Raw genomic sequence first — 25,730 nt, 5'->3', positions numbered from 1 at the left:
ACTAAATCTATACCCTTATTATAAGAAATAAAACGCATAGAGTTGAAAACTGTGATAATCTGCTTCCAAAAAGGCCTTTACTAAACTTTGGGCCTTACATTTCTGCTGTAACTGACCCAGTATTCAGCGCTATAGGCTACCAATTAGCAGTACAATTACAGTATGTGATTTTCATTAACAAACTAGACACTTTTCATCACTAAGGGAGTTGAAATTATCAGCTTTGCCTCCTGTGGGATCCAGTGTTAAGTTTTCTAAAAACATCATTCTTGTACACTCAAGATTTTTAACTCACATGTTAAATAGGTGCTCTGAGGACACCAGTCCACAGAACATACAAGCCTAGGAGAATGAGTCTGTCCAGGGAGTTTAGTCATCCAGTTCATTCCTTACTTCCTTCTGACTTGCCGGTATAATTGTAATGTGGAGAAGCAAATACCTTTCTCCATACACGGTGTAGCTCTATGTCCATTCATTTTATACCACTTTTAGCTATCAATAAATAAGGAAGAACGAAAACAAAATAGTTTGAAGAATCGGTAACAATCTACTTGAGATGGAAGACTATATTAAATGGAATAGTTCTATTTTTAAGAAGAAAAATATTTTTTAATATAAATGAAGCATTTTCCGAACATTTTTTTTGTTTCAATTTATTTGAAATAGCATTTTGTCACCTAAGAACACCTTATTACGATTTTCTAGGGAGACTAATGAAAACATTCTTCAGCTTCCTGGCTAAAGTTGTTGATCTTGGTTCTTCATTTTCTTAACTGTCCCTATGATTTGAGACACATTCTGGATACCCTGCATCCTCCTGGCATGAAATACACTGGAATTTGAGAGAAGTGTCAGTTCTGGTAATATTGGATCTGTGGAACTGAAACAAGACTTACAAATTCATCAAAAAAAAGCACTACTCTTTCTATCTGTTTGTAACTTAAAAGTGGTTTTTATAAGGCATATTCCTGTATACAGATAATAATTCTTCCACTATCTGTGAAACTAAAAATTTAAAGTAATAACCTTACCTCAGTTGGGCCCCACCAGACACATTGCTGTGCACTTCTGTTAAAGAGATGGCAAATGACTCACGTTTATTTATATCTGGAGTAGCCTGAAATGAGATTACTTTACTTTGATCACCAGAGGAAAACAGAACAATACCTGAAGAAAAAGAGAGAGGAGAGGGCACAGTTCAAAGTCATTAAATAGAAATTCTCATTCCACCTGAATGTATGCTGAGATAGGGTTTGCAATGACAATTCCACTCCATTTAGCAACAATAAATTGGTTAACAGTCTTTCCTATACAAAGTTGTCCAACAGGGCATAGCATTATGATTACCTCACAGATGGGCACCAATGACATTTAGTTCTTCCTCTACTCATGAATGAAACAAACTGCATGCAAATAAAAAGCAGACCATACAATTATTTTCTATTGAGACTTTATTAATATAGGAAATATTTACAGATACCAATAAGAAAAACAGTTATGCAACTGTCATACCTCCTTCCTCGGACAAGCACTTACCAAAAGGAGGAGTAATATTGCCTGGCTGAATGAAGTCAGTGGTTAGTTCTGGTGGGTATCCTGAAATCCAGTTAACTGTTACAGAGCCATAAACTCCTTTTCTGGTTATGACAGCCTGACCTGTTCCTGCTACAATATTTGTAAGTTGTAAAATCACAGATTCAAAGCCAACCTGGAGAAACGTAACAGATTTTCTTACAGAAAATGGAGTAAGAATAGGCAATAACACATGTGCAAGCATACTACATATTTTAAAACAGGTATTTCACAATCACTTTACATGTAGTTGTGATGCAAGTTTAAAGTATATGAACAGATACGCACACACTCAATTCCTTAAAAAGTCTACAATAATTTTTTAATTCTGAGATATTTGAAAATTAAATCTCAGAGAAAGGAACTAGTATGACTTGGATTTCACTACTGAAAACATTGAAAGAAAAACATAACCTGTCCATGATGTTCACAGTAATAGCTATAGTAGTGAACATATATATATACATGTGTGTGCACAGAGATAGAATCAATAACTGTGTATCCAGTGCAAATAAATTATTGCCATATAATAACTTTAACAGAATATTCTTGCTGGCATAATCTACTTTTCCTTTTCCTTAAGCAGCAAATTAGGTTAAAAGCATAATTCTCACATTCTAAAAGCAGTTACTGGATAAGCATCGTCAGAAACAATATTGAAGTAAATAATACTGATAGAGTTTTAAGTTTAATTAGAAATTGAAAGAAATATTAGGGCTTTAAGACAAATAAAATTACTTAATAAAAACTTAAAATTTAAGAATTCCATTATCTTTGCCTGATACATAAGAAATCATCTGAAGCACATATACTATATTTGAATAGACAAATTCTCTTTTCTCACTGTCATACGAAGTGGCCAAAGTTAGAATTTCTCACACTGTGATTAGCCAGGTGTATTGCCAACTGCATTAAAAACCAGCATGATTTCTACATCTTCTAGCATAAGCTACTATATAGTTGTTGTTATCTACTTTGGGGCTGCTTTACGTAAATGCAGAATTAGTTCAGAATGACTTCTTGCCTTTTAAATCTCAGCATATTCGTTTAGCGTAAAGAAAAATATATGTTCTGTTCTGAAAGCAATGCCTCCCATTTTATTATGTCAGCCCATGATATCAGAGGCAGATGTTGGTGGTATGGCCATGCAGGTTGAACCTTCCTGCCAACATCCCATTACATGCTGCCGTGTGACTGTGACACAGAGGGGCAGTCGGGCAGAATGGCATCTGACATGGAAGTATTAGTGAAAGAAATACTTCACTGTGTGTCGCTGAATTCTTCCATGCAGAAAAAGGAACATCCACTGACATTTATTGATGCTTGCTGAACATTTATGGAGACCAAACAGTGAGTGTGAGCACAATGATGGGCAGGTGGTACCCTTCAGCAGTGGCAGCAGCAATGTGAAAGACAAGCCATGTTCTGGATGGCCATGCACAGTTGTCACATCACAAAATAAAGAGCATCTCAATCAGCTCATCTGCGCAGATCAGACAATCATGGTGACTATGTTGAAAAATAGTGTGTTGTAGCTGAGAACATGCTCTACCAAAAAAGGTAATTGTGTTGTATATATCTGTTGTAGTTTCCACAAAATAAATAGGATGCATTACTTTCAGAATGAATAGCATAAATTAACTGTAATATTTACATTATTTACTGTTGCTTTAAATACACAGATACATCAAAATTATTGGTTGGAGGGACATTTTCTTGCAGTATTAACACATTTCTATAAAAATTAAAAAATGTGTATCCAGAAAAGTACATGGTATAAAAATTACAAGTCAGTCATTAAATTGGTAGCAATGAAAAAAACTTTAAGGAGCAAACTGAATCGTAACTGCACTTATCTTTTGAATGAAGCATGGTAGAAATGTTATACTGCAGCCTGATATATTATACTGACCTGTGAATTGGCAGCTTCTGCAGGAACAAGCACAACAGCTGACTTTGCTGTTCCTAATATTTTAGGCACATCCTTGGCACTTTCCCTAGCCAGGCTTACATTAATCAGTTCCAGGGTAAAATTCAAGCCCAATAAAAGGAATGCCTAAAAAAGGGAAAATTTAAATTAAAAGGTAGAAAATTAATTCCAGAAAAAGCATGACATCCACCAGTTCAAAAAATTAAGTAGCAGGTTGATGAGCAACTTTTGTTCTACTTACAAAAGCAGTGTTTTCAAGACTAGCATTTTGTTATCTTGCACAAAAGAACTACAGGTAAAACATCAATATTGAAAATGTGATTGACCAGTAGTTTGTTGAACTCTGAACTTGCAAAGCATTTATTGTCATTTTAATAAATTGTAAATGGAAAAGCGGGACTCAGCTCACTTTTTATCTTCACTGTTCACCACATTGTGAATGCAACTCTTTTCTAAGTATACCAAATAACCTGACAATGCTGACAACAAATATATCTGCTGCTTTATATGTCAGCAGCAACAGATCACTACTGACAATCCAAAAGGGAAACTTGAGAAAGTATTTTCTGATGCATAAGATAATAAAATATGGAAATCATAATAATGAAGATCAGTGATGGAAACAAACTGTATCAACATATGCATAGAAGTGATTTTGCAAATATCCTCTGAAAACACAATATTTAAGTCCACTTCTTCCCAGAAATAGGATATACATAAGGTTTAAAATGTCTTCTTTGCCCTTTCTTCATAGTGGATACTGCTGAGAGTATAGCAACTCATTCCGGCACATTCGCATAGATACTAGATATCTAAGGATCTAAAAGCATTATACAGACCTGGCTGCTTATTGGCACTCTTTTCACACCAAAGCTGGCACCATCTTTTACGGTGAGATATCCCCTCTCATTTTCAGGTGCAATTAGTTCTTTTTCTTGATGAGACAAGATTTGGTATTCAATGACCACTTCTCCAAATGTCCCAGCATGCCGAGTTACATTAATCTGAACATACCGATCAAGGTCTTTCTCAACCAGTACTGACTGCTGATCAGAGTACAAGGCAAATACTCCATGGGGATCATCATTTGCAAAAACATTTATTTTTGAAATTCTTTTATCATCATCTAGCTCTGCTCCACCTTCTACTGAAATCAGTTGAACTATGTAGTTCTCATCCAGTTCAGGAACATCATCAGGTAACAGGTAGATAATTATTTCTGCTTTACTCTGTTGGTCAGCAATGACAACAGATCCCTCTGTTGTAAGAAAGTCACCTGTCATGTCAAATTCACTATATAACTTCCAGTGAACCTAAAATGAGTTAAAAAAAAAAAAAGCAAAAGAAAACAAAGTTACACACAGAATCAGAAACATACATACACTTTGAACCACGTTTAAAAATTGCTTATATTTTTGACACCGTAATATCTTAGCTGTCTGTCCTCTCTCCAAGTTTCTTTAGAACAGAAATTTGTCAAGAATCCTCATTTAATACAGCATATTCATGCATTAATTAGAATAAAATATATAAATAAACAGCAATTAAACAATTGTTAAAACACAGACCTCAAAAATACTTCAGCCAAATAGCACCGAGAGTGGTGGACCAAAATAGTTGGCACTTACCTTCTAAATACAGCTGGAAAAAAGGTAAATTTTGATGTTCTCAAAGAAAGTTCACTATAAAAATATACTCTCCTCTCCCAACAAAACCAAATGAAGATGGCACCAGAAAGAAAAGAGACAACTACTATACTATATTTCTTTTCTCTCTATAAGTGAGGAGACTGAATATGACTTTTCAAACCACAGACAATTAAGCTGAACCGCTTGCTAAATTCAGTCTGAAAGGCAACATTACAAAAATGCATTGGAGCAACAAACAATTGAAAGAAACAGATATATATATATAAATACATATATTGCCTCTGTTCTTTATATGTTCACATTTCAGATTATTATGTAGATCATTTCAGAGTGCACTCTTATTAGAAAAAGAAATAAAAACAAGAATACCGTTATGTTTCCCAAAGTGCCTTGAACTCGTCTGAGAAACAATGTAATACTTCGTGGTCCTTCCAGTGCTGAGGGCTCTGTATAGTTTTGCTCAAATAATGATTCAGAAGCAAACTGTACAATTCCATTGGGATCACCAAACTTCTGTATCTGTAAACAACAAACAATAACAACAAAACTAGAAATGCAGAATGAGCTATATTCTTGCTAAAATCATTAAATTTTTCATTGTGCTACAGAGCATATATCCACTAACTCTTCCTATTGACTTATCTCATCTGAATATTCAAGAGTTCAGTAGAAGTTAACAGAGTCTGTGAGAAGAATTTAAGAAATAGAATACAGGAGCATCAGGGTATCAGAAGGGAGTGATATCAAGACCACATTCTTTCCTGCACACATACAAGATTGTAAGAGAGTTGTAAGAGATCTGTGGATAACTTGCTGATTTGCGAGATCCTACAGTGATTCCTGAAGAAGTCTGAGCAAGCTCTAAATTAAATACGAATCAAAATTTGATGTACTCAGTTAATACACAAGCATCTTTATCTTTCATTAATTGAAACTTCCTATGGCAATGACAATTCTATCTACTCAAGCCTCACTTAACAACAACAGCTTGTATATTGTAAATGATTAAAACACATTTGAGAGAATAAATTAATTTTGAAAGAACTAGGAAAGAGTATCCCATGGAGATAAGATTAAGACACAATAGAGAAAGCAACAGTGTCCTCTTTTCAGTTTTCAGTGAACTCAAAACTGTCCAGACCTGTTTGATGGGTCAAAAGACACAAACAGACAATTGTATTTATAATTCATTGCTGCAAATTTATTCCAAAGTTTTTACCATGAATCCAAACTATCCTCTAAAGCTTCTTTATTTATCTTCTGAACACTTGGAGAGAAACAAGGTAATAGTACACAAAGAACTAGAAATCCAATTAGTAAATATTTTGATTATTTTTGTATTCTTATACACTTATGTAGTTTCACCAGACATAAAGGCTGTACAAAGAATCAAAGACTTCTGCCTTGGATTAGCTCTGCACAAACACTGGTGCCTATGGAGAAAACAATTTATTTGTATGCAAGGTGAAATACAGTATGCATTGGTATGCATTTCATTTCAAGAAATAAACCTAAGTCTCTGAAGGACAACCTTCAGAAAACCTGTAGAAAAAGGAGTTAAATCCATCAATACATTACAACACTGGCCAGAAAAATCAATACAGCCAACAATTACCGCCCTCCCCCCCCCCCCTTATAAAAGTCTCGTATAGAAATCCTTAACTTCAGTATCCCTAAAGGAAATATTTGTTCCTAACAGCTTTTCTGCCTTACTTCTCGGACTATCTGTCTTTCACTGTGATTTTTAAAATTTCTTTAATATGTGCTAGTGGAAGGAGAAGTAGAGTTCAAAATGGTGAACAGTTAGGAATTAAGACCCATTCATGCTCCCACCAAAGAGAACCACAAACTTCTGCAAGGAAGGCAGCTGAGTCAGGGCTTGTATACTGATTTTTACCAATAGATTATTTGCAACATTTTCATAAGAGCTCAAGTCGTACCAATACATGTGAGTAGAAGAGACAAGAAAGCCAAATGACAAACTATCAGTATGATTAATTTTGAAAAATTTCACAGGATGAATTCCAGTATCAACAGAGATCTCAGAAAACAGAAAAGCAATAATGACTTACTATTAGTGTAATGTTGTTTGCCTTTGGATCTATTTCTGTTTCACCTTTCACAAGGCTCAGTCTAATAACAAATATCTCCTGAACTTCAATTTCCTCATGAGGATAGATTTGTAGATGAATAGTTCTCGGACCTCCTTCTCCGTCTCCAAAATAAAATGATCCATTCACAGGGTCACCAATGTCACTATTCAAAGGAGATAAAATCTCTTCTGAATTGGGCCCTAAAATGTCCCAGTTAATCTGTGGAAGATATCAGTTTCAGAATAAGAGTGATGCTACGTTACAGTAGGCCTCCAAGATCGAGAAATGACAGATCGCAATAAGTGAAACAAAGTTCCTTAATCTGGTAAGTAATGATGTTTAAATCTTTGTTGATTACAATGAACCACAAAATATTCACAATGAATTGCATGTAGAAAATTGAATAATCCTTTGGAAAAATAAGCATATCAAATTACAAAAGGAAATTGTGAGAGTTAACCACAATGCCAATTTATTAAAATTGATATGTATTAATAATATAAATGAATAGTTATAAATGAAATAAATTTCCTTAGAGCACCTAATGGGAAAAACACAGGCCAGTTTTTAATTCTGCATTTGTCCAGATTTTTTTCTGTGAAGCTCCCCAAGTAAATCAGTACTCACTCTGTATGTAATATTTGACCTAAAATGACAAACACTTATTTAATATTCTGCAATAAAAGTTTTAAATTCCTCAAATGATTTTTTGTTTTTCTGCAGCCTGATTAAAAACTAGAATATTTTCAAGATTTCCTATAATTACATTTGCTTTTGAGGAGGCCATATTCTGCACTTTAAACATTGATTTTATTTTGATTGCTTTAATTTTTTTCTGCTTTCTCAAATGACTTGTAGAGGAAAAAAAAAAAAAAAGTCAAAGACAACTAAAACAATTTTGACATGGGAAAAAGATTTTCCACTATTTGTCAAGACTATGAAAGGCTTGCCTTGGTTCTTACTTATATCTTTCTTTATCATTGATCTGGAAACCTAGAAAATTCATAATGAACACTTTATTGATTAAAAAAATTGACCAGCTTGAGGAATTAATTCAACTAAATTAAACGAAACCTGTAGTGCATGATACGAATTATGTTTCTGACAGGATTAGGAGCTAGCTTAAAACATTAGACCATAAAAGTTGAAAAAAATAAGGAGAAATAGAAAGGTTTAACTACATTTTTTGCTATACTGCAACTATACACAACAAAGGCATATAAAAAAGCTGTAATCATCCCATCAGAAGTCAGTCAGAAAGAAGCTTTTGTAGGAAAATGCAGTTTTTTGATCTAGCAACTGGAAAGCAACCAACATTTTTGACAGCCAGAGCCTACCTGTGTGTCTCCTAACAATCTTCCAGTTCTTTCCAGCACCAGAGACAGTGTCATGGGTATATCAGGATTGGGAAGTGTAATTTGACTTTCGTTAAGAAATCGGACAATGCCCAGAGGCGAGTCACTTTTAGCAATGGTGATCTGGCTCACTAAATGGAGTCCAAGGACTGCTCCACCAGTAGCTCCTGTCAGCTGGATTTCAAATTGCTCTTCAAATTCACTGGAAGAAAAAAAAGAAATGAAAAAAAAAAAGAGAGGGGGAGAAAGATTATGAGAAATCCCCACCATCATCACCACACACACACATACACAGATAATTATAATTCAAAATATACTCAATTCAACTAATTCAATCATGGAGCTCTCTGAATATATGTAGAAGTCAGCTCAGTAGACTTACAACAGAAGATTCCTCCTTTTTACAACAAATGGTGATAAGTGAAATAAAAAGAATGTCCTACTTCCCATTTATGTTAAATACCTAATAAATACCTAATAATTTCGACAATCTAACAAATTGTTTACATTTCACATGTCTATGAAACTTCAATAATAGTTTCTCCTTTCCGTTTTAAATTTAGATGTATTTTTCATCACTACAACAATTTCCTTTTTTATTCAAATTTACTGAATAGTAATTTAATGATAAATCATCAGAAAAATAGATTACCTTTCGTCATCATCAATAATAGAGATGTAGATAAAAGTCTGGTTCTGGCCATGATAAAACGTGACTGAGTTGTTATGGATTACATAGTCAATACCATTGGGAAGTGCAGAAATACTTCGAGAAAGAAAATCAGCTGTTACATAGCCGTAAGTTCCACGCTTCCTCACAACAGGAATCATAATTACTCCAGCATCTTCCTCTACTACAAGAATGATTAAGAAAAAAATTACCATAGATATTTTACGTCAGATTTTTTTTAAATGTAAAGAAGTATTTAAGTTCATTTCTTTCTGTACAAAAGAAGCTTCCACAAGCATTACTTTTGAAAACTGAATACTCCACTTCTAACATAATTTTAATGCAAGCAAGAAGTTGTTTCTTGTAGCACAGTAATACTTTCTTCTTCAATCAAGATGGAAGTTTATGTTCTAAAAACTTTGCCTGCTATTTTTCCATTTAGATTTTTAGTCAGTGACAAAAGCTAATGTAAGCGTCTTCTACCAAATAAATAATAGGAAAAAAAATCTTATGCTGCTATAACATCATTTGTATGAATGACTGGTTATTGTTCCTTTAAAAGAAAATTTTACACATTAAGACACTTCATCATATTACATTATGCTCATTTTATCTTCAGCAAATGTAAAAATCTTCAGGATTAGGGAAAGTCAATGTGATAAATGAAGAAAATTTCAGATAGGTTTTAAACACTTAAGCAGAGAGGCTATCATCTTAGGAACAGCTTAAATTCAAAAGAAATACTCAAGAGCAAACTGAAATGGAGCTAGGTATGTTGAGAATTTAGGAGAATAATGACAAGGAAGTCATTTTATTAATGACTTTTATAGTCAATTATTTTAGCTGATATGAAATTTCATATTTTTACTTTCTTCAAGGGAGCAATAAACAGGTTTCAACTTTTATTCAACTGCATATATATTAAGCCAGCTTAGTTTTTATTTTTTAATGACAACACACGCAAAAGAAATAGCTGAGTGAAACAACTGTTACATTTTCTTACGGTATTTTCCACTTAAAAAACCGAAGTAGTTTCAGTGTTACTGCTGAGTGTCTCAAACTGCAAACAGAATATTCTGGGTAAAGGAGACCTGTTCTTACAATGAAAGACACTGAAACACATAGTAGGCCATTTCTCTCATTCCATCACTCTCAAGTTTATTGCCCCAGGTACCTAAGTAATACAACCTGAACAATCATGATACGGCGACAGAAAGTATGAAGAAAAATCACTCAAGAACTTATTTACAGCTGCTTATACACTTTGTATCAAAACTCAGAGCAGATGTTGGAAGTTAACTCAAAAATTTATGTCCAAGTCACAGACTTATCTTCTAACTCACACTGAAAACTTAGAGCAAACTAACCTTGTAGAAAGATGTACTGTGGATCAAATTCTATGATGCCTTCTGCATTGTCACTTTTTGCTATAGTTACTCGCACTGTGGATATATTTCCTATTATAGGAGGTTGATCCAACTGTAGACCATTTTCTTTGATGGTAAAATCAAATCCACTTTCAAGAACACACACAAAAAAATAAAAATAATAATTAAAAAGTTGTGAAAGTATTAAGATTGATGTCATTTTAATGATTACTACAAACACTTCTATTTTCTGAGAGTAAATACCACAGACTTTCTTGCCACATTTTCTTAAAACATTATATGGAAAAAATAATAGTTTACTTCCAGCGATGTTTATCTTTCATTTTTTCTTTCCCATGAAACTCTAGAAAATATTAATGAGGTTATACTCTAAGCAGATTAACCATCTGTTAGCAGTGAAACCCATGCACTATACATGAAAACAAGCTTCAAAAAAGAAGCCTTGAAAACTTCAATCAGGAAAATCTTAACTAGCAATTGTCTGTACAGGTCATTCCCATTGCTAATATATTACACAGCTATCATAACGACCTGTGTTTGTATCTCAGTTGGAATCCACAACTTTGATGATCTTTCCTAACACAGTCACTGTAAATACAAACTTTTAATATAACTTCTCACAAGAGATACAAATGAAAAGAGAACGAATTGGAATTGTAAAAAACATAGTTCCACATTAAAGTAATTCCATACAGTGACAAGTTCACATACTCCACATTTGTGTTTTTATTTTACATAATGTAGTGTTACACCTGCTTGAAATGCAGAGCTGCATTCACTGCTTTGCTGTTCCTTTTGGAACACTACTAAACCACATACAGTATTTATAACATAATAGGCATGTCTCAAATAATAATATTTTACTTGTCACAGAATGTATAACAACCTTGCCAACACCTGTTTCTTAAACATTCAAGAAATGAATGCAATGTTTGGGCTCTTAATCAGAAAAATGTTCATGCTAATATTAAGAAAACTGATTTCCTCATTTCTATCATGATCACTGTTATAGCTGTCTTATGAAGTTTTACATCAGAACAGGCTAGATTTCATGGCTGACTTTATGCAGTTAAGTGAGATATGTTTTTCAGCTTTTTATCAACAAGCTTATTTGCAACAAGATATTCTCTTTACCTTCCTTGGAGTTCCACTTTGGTAATCATCACTGAAAAGTCTTCAGGACCTTCAGGAATGTCATCGTCATGAATTTCAATCAAAATCATTTTACTCTCCTCCTCTGGTTCAAATAATAACTCCGTTACTGTGGGAGTGAAATCAATTCCCTCCTCTGCAGTTCCATTTATTATCTGAAACCAAAGATGCACTTTGCCATAGCATCCTCCAGAGCGCACAATAGTGATGTTAACCTAAGGGGAAAAAGCACTTATTAAACAAATACATATATTAGAAACTTTGTTCTTCTATTACAGTTGCTTACAAAACTGTTCTAAAGGCATCTTTTCAACAGGTTTAGAGATAACATCTGTTTTTAATAAATACAATCTATATGCAGCCTAGCAGACGGCACTCTTTCTCAGAGTGTCAAAGAAGTCCAAAAGCCACGATAGAGCTTGTGCTATGAGAAACGCAGGAAATCTTTGATTTATTTTTCTTCTGAAGTTAAGCACAAAGATAGCAAAAATACTGAAGTCTTTAAACATTGTACATAAGAATGAAGTTTAATCTAATACCCATCTTTCTTCTTCTGTTGTTTGGAATAATTCTCTTGAAAATGTAAACACTCCATATGGAAGATCACTGGCAGCCATGGTAATATTTGCTGTGTTGCTAGATTCATTTATTAATGCTCCATCACTGATTCCAGTTAGTTGAAACTGATAATAACGCTTCTCCTCAGGATGGTCATCATCTAGAGCCTAGGGAGGATGAACAGTGAAAGCTAAAACTTTCTAAATACTACTAATAAATACTACTACTAATAAATACTACTACTAATAAATACTTTCTAAATACTAATAAAACTAAATATTATTTCCTGGGAGACAGGTATAATTAGTTTCTAACCAAGATAATATCTAAATAAAAGAAACGACTCAAAGTAGCTACTGATGTAAACTCAGTCTCATACCTGTATTAGAACAACTGCAGCAGACTGTCTGTCTCTCATCGTCAAGGTTCCTGATATCTCAGTAAATTCTGTATGATGAGGAGGTGTTATATTCCAGTATATCAAGACCTCACCAAAAATCCCTGGGCCACGTGTCAGGCTGCAGTTAAGAACACAAATACAGATTTTATTTTTCTACTTTAACAGTTAATATCCAATCCAGAGAACAACAGTATATCATACTGTTGAGCACAACAGAAATGCTATTAGCACTATTGAAGAAGATTGAGTTATTTCATCAAGGAGAGCACACGTTTGCAATTTTTGGCTCCTGTGCCGTATATTCTGACCTTCTTTAAAAATACACTTCTAAATTTAAAAATAGTTCACATTTTAGAAGAGATAATAATATCCAGCAATCAAGAAATGCTTGAAAAATATGGATCTTCATTGCTTCTGAGATTCTCCTTTATTTGGAAAAATGAGATGCACTTACCTAATAAGAGCAGTCCCATTGTAATTGCCAGAAGGTTCTCCAATCAGAACATGCTTGAATGAATGATCAATTCCAACCACCCCAGAAGCTCCTTCATCACCCAAAATAATGATGGTGGCCAGACCTAGAACAAAGCTTCTAACATTAAATATTTTTTCGAAATGTATAACTGAAAGTTAACTTATGAAGATTTTATGAATTTTAAGCATTGGCTACCTAGAAAAGCTGTAGAAGCCCCATTGTTTAATCTTCAGAATTTGATAAGATAATGCCCTCAGCAAACTGGTTTAATTGGGAACTGTCCTTTAGCATGGTTTTCCACTAAATAAACACCCTGCATGGTTCCTTACAAACAAAACTAATCGGTGGTTCCTACAGGTCTGAAGCTGAGCTTGATTGTTGCTTTTCGATAAAGAATTCTTTTTGCAGTGTTAACTGTTTTGTGTTTCTGCATTTTGTTTGCTTTTTCATGCTGAACACAGCAGTTTATATCAACAATTTAGAATGAAACAAATATGACCTAAAATTCTTACTCATTTCTGGAGTAAATAACTTATGAAAAAAGAATGGCATTCCAAAACAATCAAAGAAACCATATCAAAGAACACTACAAAATTCAATATACATAAGCACCATAGTCTAATATGAGCAGGCTTAGTAGAATTCTCATATGAACTGTCTAAAAATTAGAATGTAGTTAAATAATTATTTACCATTTACAGGGGATATCTCTGCATCACCAGAAGAGACTAGCTGAATGGTAAATGTTTCATTCCCTTCCAGGATACCATCTTCTACTGCACGTATAACAATAAACTTCTGGGATTCAGTCTGGATCATGTAAAGACCAGAAGATATATATATATTTATGTATATATGAAGTGAAACTAAAAAAAAATACAGTATTATACTGTGCAGAAAACTACTTGTCATCAACAACCCATATTAAGTATGCATATGCTTGGTATATTTGAACCTTTTTCAAAAAATAAATTTCTGGTTTACCTAAAATGTTTACTCACAGGTTAATGAACAGTAAAAACATAAACGTTATGTTCTATCCAAGAAATATTCTGGATATTTCGGAATACTCTGCAGAGGCTGAACATCGTTCATGCTTCTCATTTCTTCAAATTTATTTTTTGATTGTATGATAATGGAACAGAATTGTTCTGTAATCATTACTCACATGCAATATATTGCTGTTCCTCTTTCTTAACAGTAAAAACAACTCATATTTGAGAAGCCTGTTTCCCTGTTGATAACATTATATCGCTTTAAAAGGAGCATTAACAGTTTTCCTCATTGGTTCAAACTAGCCTTTTGGTAGTGTAATCTCTAGCTTAATAAACATCAAACAAGAACCATGCTAACAAATCCATGAAGAAAAAGTCTGTAGATTTAAAAATAGTAAATCATTTATTGTTGTATCAGAAATACCTCATTAAAGTGAAGGGTACCATTCAGAGGGGTCAAGTCATGTTCAGCAGCCTCCTCAAGAATCCATATGACTGTAACTGCTCCCTGTCCGCCAGGACTTCGACTTACAGTGAGCAGTGCAATCGCTGCAGAGTCATCAGGTGTCTGAGGTTCTTTCACTGTTACCTGAAGAAAAAAAAAGAGGAGGAGGAAGAAAAGTTTTTATCAGTTGTATTCATACTGACTTGGAATAAAAGAAAGAAACAAAAATATAAAAAAAGCATTATTAACAACAAACGAAGGAAAAGAATGAAAATCAGCAAGAAGGTAACAGGCAAAGAAATGTGCTGAATTCTGCTAGCAAATATGAGTCACTCAACCTACTTTCGTAGGGTCTGTAAATCAAAACAATCACAGACAGTGAGTCACAAGAAGTCACCAGTAAAATGGACAACAGAAGAATCATTCACTGTCAATCAGTAAGATGAGAAATGTTTTGTAATTTCTTTTCAAACTTTAGTTTCAGTAATGAATATTACTAAAAATCCATTTTAACATTCAGCAAAACACTAAAAATCCTTCCTTGGACATCCTGGATTATTAGTACACAGAATCAAAATGCACTGATACAGAAATCCAAGCCTATGCTGCAGTGCTGTCATTGCCATAATCATCAAACATAGTTTATAAAGACAAGCACTAATACGCCTTTCATAGGATCACAGAATGGTTTGGGTTGAAAGGGACCTTCAAAATCACCTTCAAGATCTAGTTCCAGCCCCTCTGCTATAGGCAGACACACCTCCCACTAGACCAGATTGACTCAAAGCCCCATCCAGCTTGGCCTTGAATGCCTCTAAGGAGGGGGCATTTACAACCTCATTGGGCAACCTGTTCCAGTGTCTCACCACCCTCACGGTAAAGAATTTCTTCCTAATATCTAGCCTAAATCTACCCTAGTTTATAATCATTTCTCCTTGCCGCGTCTCTATATGTGCTGGTAAGAATTCACTTCCCATCTTTCCTGTAAGCCCCCTTCAGGTACTTGAAGGTCACTATAAAGTCCCCCAAGAGCCTTCTCTTCTCTAGGCTTAAGAGCTCCACATCTCTCAGCTGTTCTCACAGGGGAGGTGTTCCAATTCTCTGATCATTTTCATGGTCCTCCTCTGGACCTACTCCATATCCTTCTTGTGTTGCAGGTCCCCGAACTGGATGCAGTACTCCAGGTGGGGTATCATGAGAGCAGAGTAGAGAGGCAGAATCACCTCCCTTGATCTGCTGCTGGTCACGCTTCTCGTCATACAACTCATTTTCAGTGAAAGAACTGTATTACAGTGCAATGAAGGGTTATCAAAATCAGCTATGTGCTAGTGACACAAATCCATAATCCTGCCTTTGCAGAAAATAGTACAGTCCAAATCAAATCAAACTCACATTTTTTTCTTCAAAACCAAATACTCCAACAGGGGAATCATTGGGTGGAATAGCAACAGTTACTAGTGTTTCATCTCCAAGTCTTGCACCACCCGTTACCCTCACTAAAGCAATTTTGAAGATCTCAAGGAATTCAACTTCACTGTCATCTGTGATTGTAATTTCTATTTCTCCTGTAGCCTGAAAGAAAAATAGAAAAAAAAAAAAAGCAAAACAAACTAAACTTCATTTCTAATACTCTATATGAATATTTTGAAAAACATTAAATGTAAAATAAACAAATTTTGTATAATTACAGATAAGCAGACATTGTTGATTGTGCTCATTTCTTATTATGCCTATATATTTTAATATACAGATAGACATCATTGCCATTCAGCCTCAATTCTGCTCAAAAAATGTACTTTCTTATTGCCAAACACCAATTCTCTTGACATAAAAAATCTTTTATATACACAAAGTATTTTCAGAGACAGTATTAAATTTAAAACTAAAGAAACATACAGGAGTATTCTGAAAGTTTGCAGAGAAGACAGGTTATACTGCAGATTTAGGCTAAAGGCCTTTATCATAAAAAATTATGGCTTCACTTAAAGGTACCAAAGATATGTATTCCTATCTGGTCAATATTTTAACCAAATACATTACAAATACAAATACATTGTGCTTTTCCATGTTAAAGCACTGAAGTCATGAGAATCATTCATATTCTGAGGCCATGAATAAAATTATTTTAATGAATGGATGAAAATTCCATTGGTAGAAAATGTGAGATGCTCTTAAATTAAAAACCAGAGATGCACTTTAAGCAAGTGCCCACCTGCCCATCTGCAAATGTAAGGTTTCCAGATGATGGTGTAAAATCTTCAAAACCAGCAGTTAAAGGAATGGCTTCCCAATACAGAACTGCTGACCCAAATCTCCCAGCCTGTCGAACAACTGGAAGTTTCAGTGTGTTATGTGGTGGTGGTACCTCATAACCAACAACAGTTCCAGTTTTATCCTGAAAATTCAACAATAACAACAAAAAAACCAGTGAGTATCACAACTGCTATTTATTGACTGACTTTTGGATAAGAATAAATATAGAAATCACAATCACGTGTAATCTGGTCTGAGTTTAGCACTGATCTTGCATAGCAGAAGTACCAATTAGATGATATCCTGGAGTTCCTCTCAGAAAATCATGAGACTCTCATTTTAGCACTTCCAGCTTCCTAATAAGTTTCATACATTAATTATGAAGAAAATTCCAAGACTGAACTGCTTGTCTGACATCTGACCTATCCATCCAGAACAATTTACTGCCATAAACCCTATTAGAATAATATCAAAAGTGGTCCGAAATCACAGACTCTCCTGCTGGAGTGTGACTTCAAATATTTTTCATTTAAATTCACTTACCTTTGTAACACTAAAACTAAATACTCCTCTTGCATCATCATTTTCTTCAATTGTTATTTCAGCTATTTCTAAACCAATCCTCTTCACACTTGGCTGACCTCTAGTGAGAGAATCGATCAGCTTCACATCAGTAATATTGATTATAAATCCTTCCTGTAATTCTGGAACATTGTCCTGCAAAAATATTTTTAAGTGTCACTTTTTTTTTTTCCCCACTACAAAGTACTATGATTAAATTATAACTATAAATTTTATAACTTTATACCTTTACAAGCTTTCTAAGTTTGATAAAATTAGAGTACATGCATAAAGATGACTACTTCTGGGATGCTGTCCGAGAATTTGGGATCATATAACCAATTCCTTACTTCACATCATGTGAAAAGTGGAAGAGAATATCTTTGCTAAATTTTAGAAGCTGAAGTTGGTAGCCAGATTCCAAACCTGCTGAAACAATAGCAGGAATTGCTAGCTGATACTTCTTTCTCCTACCTATAAAACAAGCTGGTCAGATTCCATAAAATGAACCAGTACATATAAAACAATATCTCCATGTTGAATGTATTTAAATAATTCATCTACTTTTAGTGAAAAAAATAATATTTTTCAAACTACAGACCAAATCTGTTAATAAGCATGTAAGTTAAAATAAATTCTCCACAAAACAACAGGCACCTAAGACATTTATATTTTTCTCCTTTTTAATAATATTAACTTGGGCAGTAGGACAAAGCAAACTACTTAGTTACTTCCCAGCTACCAGTATACAAATTCTTTTGAAATAGATGACTGCAATTCCTAGTAATTTACCGCTGTCTAATGATGCAAGAATCCTACCTTCACCTCTTCTAGAATACTAAGTCCTTTTCTTAAAATAGAAACAGTAATAATGCTCATTTTTTTGAATTAAATTACTGGCTGAAATTGTTAAGGCTACTCACAGGTAAAATAGTGATCATGACAGAAGTTACTGTTGCATTCTCCATCATAATAATTGTCTTCTTTTCTATTATATAATCCTCATTCTCCGTTGCTTGGTTGGAGACAGGAAGGTCCAAATTAGGTTTGGTACTCAACTGAACTGCAATCTCTCCAACAAATCCTTGCTCACGAACAATTTGCAAAGTAACAGTAGTTGAATTCATTTGTCCTATAAAAAGGAGGGGAAAAAGAATGAAGAATCTGATTGTTTTATACCCTTGCTCTGCTTGATTTCCAGCTTGCCTATTTATACTGGAGCTCCTTACTAGAGACCACTTAGCTCAGCTTAGGAACAGAACCATACTTGGCTCATGCAAATGAACAGACACAGATGGTGTAAACACAAAATAGTTTGTAAGCCAGGAAAGTATTTTAAAACAGTATCTAGAAGAACAAAGAAAAACTGAATATTTACAGTTTTAAATGCTTGCTATACAAACTTTTATTTCAGTATTGCTATTCTTACTCATTTTTCCTTCAAAACTCCAATCTCACTGTTTTTGCCTGGTCTTTACCTGCCTAGGAGATCACCATTAATTCTAATAGCAAAAAGCTTCACTGTAGCTAGTCACTCTGGTTGTACATTTTAGAAAAAGCCATTTTAACTCTCTGTAACACAGATTCTGAAGAAAATTAGATGTACTTACATTTCCAAGGGTAGAATATCTTTTTAGTGAAAGTAGATTTACATTTTTTTCCAGTGAACTAAACACAACATCTAGCTAAAAGTTAACAGTTAACTTGAAGAGATAAAAATCAACAGGCTTTATACTTCAAAATAGTTTCATCAAACCAATTATTTCTATCAATTACCTACGGTACTAATTAGCTACTATTTCACAATAGATCATTTTCTATTAGCAAGCAAAAAAATCCCTTCAATGCTAATTGGCCTTAAAATAGAACAGGCAAAGAGGTTTTAGCTGCACTAATATTCTGATGGAAAATGCGGAAAATGTACATCTCATAAAAAATATTTTTTTCTACAGACAGGATATCATATTGCCAGGAAAATTTCAATTGGGCTTTTGAAGTATTAATAGCTTATCTTTCCATTCTCCCAGCCAGCTGTTGGAAAAGCACCAACAGCTTGCAGAGAGTGCTGGAGGAATCAGCTGCCTGCATTCCTGGGCCTGTAGAGAGACTAAGAGCTCAAGCACCATTGTAATTCTCCTTGGGCAAACCATGCATTCAGTCCTTTAAAGTCGTATATCATCCAATCAAATGAGTCCGTAAGCATAAAACTTCAGTTTTCTTGAAATGTAATTCACACTTGCTCTACTTCCTTCTGTCTTCCCCTGTCTCTTTTTGACTTATTTCCTGAGGAAGGAGTTTTTCTGTAAATTATTTTAATCAGATTACAAACCTAATCAAATAGGCAAATTCACTTTTTACATAAACAGAAGGATCTTAAGTGCTGGTGATATACGACACAGGATGCCAAGGTTTTGATAGGTTAGCCCCTACAAAATGACTAGTTCACAGAATCACCCGGGTTGGAAGGGACCTCAAGGATCATGTAGTTCCAACCCCCCTGCCTAGCAGGGCCACCAAACACACACATTTAGATCAGGTTGCCCAGGACCCCGTCCAACCTGGCCTTAAACACGTCCAAGGACGGGGCATCCACAACCTCCCTGGGCAGCCCGTTCCAGGGCCTAACCACTCTCCTTGTATAGAACTTCCCCCTAACATCCAACCTAAATCTTCCCTCCTTCAACTTGGATCCATTTCCCCTAGTCCTGCTATTGTCAGCCATTCTGAAGAGTTTACTCCCCTCCTGGGTGTAGGTTCCCTTCAGGTATTGATAGGCTGCAATGAGGTCACCCCGCAGCCTTCTCTTCTCCAGGCTGAACAAGCCCAACTCCCTCAGCCTGTCCTCATAGGGGAGGTGCTCCAGCCCCCTGATCATCTTAGTCGCCCTCCTCTGGACCCTTTCCAAAATCTCAATGTCTTTCTTGTACTGAGGGCTCCACACCTGGACACAGTACTCCAGATGGGGCCTCACAAGAGCCGAGTAGAGAGGGACGATCACCTCCCTGTCCCTGCTGACCACCCCTCTCCTGATGGAGCCCAGGATCCCATTTGCCTTTCGAGCTGCCAGAGCGCACTGCTGGCTCATGTTCAGTCTCTCGTCCATCAGGACCCCCAGGTCCTTCTCTGCCGAGCTGCTCTCAAGGACCACTCCTCCCAGCCTGTACGGGTGCCTGGGGTTCTTCCGTCCCAAATGCAAAACCTTGCACTTTGCCGTGTTGAACCTCATTAGGTTCACCCGAGCCCAGCCCTCCAGCCTGTCGAGGTCCCTCTGAATGGCATCCCTTCCTTCCACCGTATCGACTGCACCACTCAGCTTGGTGTCGTCAGCAAACTTGCTGAGGGTGCACTCAATTCCCTCATCGATGTCATTAATAAAGATGTTAAAGAGCACCGGTCCCAAGACAGACCCTTGGGGGACACCACTTGTTACCGGCCTCCACCTGGACATAGAGCCATTGACCACCACCCTCTGTCTGCGGCCTTTCAACCAGTTTCTTACCCATCGGGTCGTCCACCCATCAAATCCACTTCCCTCCAATTTGGAGATGAGGATGTGGTGGGGGACCATGTCAAAGGCCTTGCTCAGGTCCAGGTAAATGACATCGGTCGCCTTCCCTTCGTCCACCAATGCCGTCACTCCATCATAGAAGGCCACAAGATTAGTGAGGCATGACCTTCCTTTGGTGAAGCCGTGCTGGCTGTCTCGGATCACATGCTCATTCTTTATGTGATCGAGCATGTTGTCCAGGAGGATCTGTTCCATGATCTTCCCAGGCACGGAGGTGAGACTCACCGGCCTGTAGTTCCCCGGGTCCTCCCTGCTCCCCTTCTTGTATATGGGAGTGATGTGACCCTTCCTCCAGTCATCCGGGACCTCACCTGACAGCCACGACTTCTCAAATATGATGGAGAGCGGCTCGGCAACCACCTCAGCCAGCTCCTTCAGGACCCTGGGATGCATGCCATCTGGCCCCATAGACTTGTATTCATTCAGTCTAAGGAGGCATTCTCGGACTTGCTCTGCCCTTACAGTGGGGAGGGATGTACCTCCTTGGTCCCCACATAGAGGTTTGGGGATGCAGGGCTCAGGGATGTGAAAAAAACTAGAATCCTGGCCACCAGTGAAGACCGAGGTGAAGAACTCATTCAGCACCTCAGCTTTCTCTTCATCTGTTGAAGCCAGTTCTCCTTTTAAATTTACCAAAGTAGGTACACCCGTTTTGGCCTGTCTCTTCTGGCCAATGTACCTGTAGAAGGTTTTCTTATTGTTTTTCACGTCCTTTGCCAAGTTCAGTTCTGCCTGCGCCTTGGCTTCCCTGATCCCACGTCTGCAAGTCCGGACGGCATCCCTGTACTCTTCCCAGGTGACACAGCCTTGTTTCCAGAGCTTGTACACCCCTTGTACACTAGATAATGTTGATATGCACAATGTGACACACAACATGCAGTGAAATTGCATAGTCAGATATTCTTAAAGATATTTCTACTACATAATTTGTGTATAAAAATACTGCTCTTTAAGAAAAACACATAATCAATGTTATCTTAAAAAAGTTACCTTAAAAATATACATATATGTTTTACAACAATCAAGAGAAACAAACCTACCTTCAGGCTCTGTGACTTTAACAAAGAGAGAGTTTGTATGCCAGCCAATCACACCATGTGGGGAATCGCTAGGTAAAATGGTAAGTATTGATCTTGATTTTTTGGGATCAATGATAGCTCCTCTCGTAGTATCTTGAACACCCACAGTGGTAACACGAGTGAGAGTGATAGCCACAGTCTCTGAAAGCTCTGCAGCACTGTCTGCAAGAATTGTCAGTGTGATCACGGACAGTGCCTGACCTTCTGAAAATGTAATCTGAAATGTTTTAGAGTGAGGGAAAAGAAAAAAGACAAACATCTTCTCAGTGCTGCCATACCAAATATTTTATTCTGCATAACTATCAACAATAGCAAAAACAAAACAAAAAGAAAGCATACGAAAACTCATTTTAAGAAAAAGGCACTGTGGCAAAGCAGCGTGAAACCTAAGTCCCAAAGCTAGAAATGAATTCTCAGTTAGAAGCATAATAATCAAAGACTAAACCACAAGGATAAGAATGAGTTTGATATAATCAAGCATACCACAAATATCTTAATTAGTGATGCTGTGCCTCAAGACGAGGCAAAACTGGTGAGTTATTTGAAAGTGATCATACATGCTTATTAGCAGAGAACTGCAGAAAGGCAGAGGTTAGAAAGGAGATCAACTAGTCCAAACTTCCCTGCTAAGAATAGGTTCAACTAGAGCAGGTTACTCAGTCTATGTTCAGCCTGGCTTTGAATACGTCCAAGGACTGACTTCACAAATTCTCCTGGAAACTTGTGCCAGTGTTTCTCCATCCATACAATAATGGTGTCTTTCCTTAAGATTCTTAGAATCATACAATAACAGAATATCTTGAGGGAATCATGGGGGTCATCAAATTCAAATACTGATGCCAAATTTCATGTGCTCAAATGGCATTTTTTGTATTGTATCTATGGCAGACACAACATAAAAGTATTTCCCTGTCTTCTTTATTCCTCTCCCAGGTATTATAGATGATAATAAGGTCCCCCTTGAGCTTCTTCCTATATCCAAGATGCTCCAATCTCTTAATGACATTTAGGGATCTTCTTTAGACTTTCTGATTCTCTCACACTAGAGGACCCAGAGCTGTACTCAGCAATATACATGTTTCTCACCAGTGCTGACTAGAGGAACAGGATTATCTCCTTTGACCTCCTGGCAATGCTATGCTTAAAGTAGACTATTGCAGAAGCACATGTTGCTGGCTCACATTCAACTTGTCCTTCATTACATGCTTTTCAAATGATGCAAAATTAACTTTCTCCACTGAGGCTTCTTGCATAATACACTTAAGTTTGATGCTTTCTCTAACATTACAAGGAGAGGAAGAATCAGTTAACTGCTGATAACTCAGCATTCTTCCTTTCATAATGTGCCAGGTCCAGCTGGGGTGGAGCTCTCTTTCCTCACAGAAGCTGATTAAGTGTTGTACTTTGCATCTGTGGCTAGAAAGTGCCAATAGATCAATTTTTTCAGTTACTGGGGAACAGTGCTCGCACAGCATCAAGGCTGTCTCTTCAACTGATTACCCCAAAGGCCCATAGAAACAGGCAAGAGGCTGAGCGTTTTGAGCTTACATAGCAAGTTTCTGACAGCGGGGCCCTCAGGAAGCCTCTGTCAGCAGAGCCCAGCAGTGTTCCATGTCATAGCAGAGCAGCTCCAGCTACTCCAACAGGGACTCACTGCTACCAGAGGTGAGCCGTGAGCTACACCGGGTGTGCTCTGAGAGAGCAGATATAAGAGCAGGAAATGCTGCTTTGCAACAGCAGCTGAGAGAGAGAAGTGAAAAATTAAAGAGAAACTTTACGTATTATACTGCCTTTACCTCAGTCAACAAGTTTTTCTGACTTTTATTCTATGCCTATCTTGTTGAGAAGGGCAGAGTAAGAGAACAACAGAGTGGGGGGCCTGGCAGATAGCCAAGGTCAACCCAGGATTTATAAGTATATCAAAAGTATGATGAATGTGTAATATGTACCAGCGTCATTACTAACTGAAAGAATGCTAAGTCAGTAGTTTTGTTAATCAACGTTTCCCTTCTGTCTTCTATTTAAAATGACTGACAAATGCTTTTTTCTTTTTCTTCTTAAATTCAAAAGGCCAACCACTTCATCTGGTCTTTCTCAGAAACAAAGACATATATACATACAAGTATACACGTATCCTAAGTCCTTATAGGATTCAGAAACAATTAGGCTACACCTATATTGTAGATTAAGCAGAACTTTACAGTGAATTATGTTACACTAATACTTTCATTTGTTTCTTCCTATCTGCAAAAGTCTGCTGGAAAGCCATGCAGCATCCTCTTTTTATTCATTCCAATCGAGAATGCTGAGGGAATATTTAAATAATTTTGGTATGATTTTATATTTTTTTAGCACTGTTTGTTTCCCCATCTTGATTTCTCTCAAAATCTTTTTAGCATACTTCATATGCTGCGCTTCATGATTTCTAGAAGTAAAGCTTCTTTCTAAAATCTTTTGGCCCTTCTTCCCATAGCTGTGACTTATATCTGAGCTCCACAAACTCACACATCTCAGGGTTTTGTGTCTTTAATAAATGGCCCCTAGGTGGAGGCACTTGACCTAAAGAATCATGCATCCATGGGTTATAAAGCATACAAAGCTCCAGTCAGCAGAAAATATTCAATTTTCATATGGTTGGAAATCTGAACAGTTTTAGAAATAAGCTAAACTGGGACTTCTGATATTCTCCTAGGCCACTGAAGTTCTCAAGAGTATTGGTATCACCAGGAGTAAGAACAAACACTCCTAGATTCCCACCTATGCAATAATTTGGTAGAGTAGCTGTATCTCACAACAGGAAGAATGGAAAATGGGAACAGGATACTACAGATAAACATTTCTACTGCCTGGACGAATTGCCATTTCTGGTTCTGAAGAGTTATGTTGAGGTATTATTATGCGACAGACAAAAACAAGAACTGTTAACATCACAGGCAAGGACCAGGAAGCCAAAATTAACAGAACAGGGCAGCCTTACAACTACTGCAAATACTGCTTGTTTACTATTGGTCCACACCAATTTTCTGAGGTAATACAGTCAGTGCTTCCTCAGTATCAGTGACGTACATACCATTCCTGAAGCTGGAAATACATCACTTATGCTCCCATTGGCTATCCATTCAACTGTAACTCGTCCATATGTTCCTACTAAACGTTCAACATTCAAAGTGATTAAACTGTCCTGTTCCATTTCTTCAACCTGCTTAAATAAAGAATTCTGGGAAACACAAAATAGCAAAACCACAAAGTTATTTTCTTATAAAGAAAAGTTTACTTAGACATCTTGGTATTCAAAGAGGGCAATGACATCAAGTATCAATAAACTTGTCTATCATTAAGTAAACAAATACTTATTAATTGATTAAACTTTTATGACCTATTGAGGTAGGTCTCACGGATATTAGAATTTGAATTCTCCAAATACTCCCTTCCACCTAACATTTTCTCCAAAGAATTCATTTTGTTCTGGTAGACTGACTCACCTTATTACATAACCCAATTAATGGATTTTTCAGGGGAAAAGACTGAGAAAGACAGTTTCTTTCCTTTCTTGGCTCAAAGCTCTCTTTGTTTTCCTTTTTGGTGAT

At 36.3% G+C, this 25,730-nt stretch overlaps 1 protein-coding gene across 1 annotated transcript in view; it reads right to left on the bottom strand.

The window, feature by feature from the left end:
• Positions 1–25,730, bottom strand: part of ADGRV1 (adhesion G protein-coupled receptor V1) — a 267,806-nt gene that overhangs the window by 150,599 nt on the left and 91,477 nt on the right. The window contains exons 54-74 of the mRNA XM_042822761.1: positions 25,214–25,360; positions 22,105–22,360; positions 18,420–18,628; positions 17,479–17,652; positions 16,895–17,077; positions 16,075–16,254; positions 14,662–14,826; positions 13,935–14,052; positions 13,222–13,345; positions 12,747–12,885; positions 12,349–12,534; positions 11,792–12,024; positions 10,637–10,785; positions 9,252–9,453; positions 8,582–8,801; positions 7,224–7,463; positions 5,521–5,670; positions 4,342–4,815; positions 3,485–3,628; positions 1,537–1,708; positions 1,032–1,167 (exon numbers count right to left, since the gene is read on the bottom strand). Coding sequence (XP_042678695.1) covers positions 1,032–1,167; positions 1,537–1,708; positions 3,485–3,628; positions 4,342–4,815; positions 5,521–5,670; positions 7,224–7,463; positions 8,582–8,801; positions 9,252–9,453; positions 10,637–10,785; positions 11,792–12,024; positions 12,349–12,534; positions 12,747–12,885; positions 13,222–13,345; positions 13,935–14,052; positions 14,662–14,826; positions 16,075–16,254; positions 16,895–17,077; positions 17,479–17,652; positions 18,420–18,628; positions 22,105–22,360; positions 25,214–25,360 — 4,001 coding nt within the window. The remainder of the gene's footprint in view (positions 1–1,031; positions 1,168–1,536; positions 1,709–3,484; positions 3,629–4,341; positions 4,816–5,520; positions 5,671–7,223; positions 7,464–8,581; positions 8,802–9,251; positions 9,454–10,636; positions 10,786–11,791; positions 12,025–12,348; positions 12,535–12,746; positions 12,886–13,221; positions 13,346–13,934; positions 14,053–14,661; positions 14,827–16,074; positions 16,255–16,894; positions 17,078–17,478; positions 17,653–18,419; positions 18,629–22,104; positions 22,361–25,213; positions 25,361–25,730) is intronic.

Source organism: Centrocercus urophasianus, unplaced genomic scaffold (genome assembly GCF_019232065.1).
Source record: "Centrocercus urophasianus isolate 14NV4802_14NV808 unplaced genomic scaffold, USGS_Curo_1.0 seq_21, whole genome shotgun sequence".
In the NCBI taxonomy this organism is placed as follows: domain Eukaryota; kingdom Metazoa; phylum Chordata; class Aves; order Galliformes; family Phasianidae; genus Centrocercus; species Centrocercus urophasianus.
The sequence above is the reverse complement of the archived record's forward strand: the minus strand, read 5'-3'. Positions and strand labels throughout refer to the sequence as shown.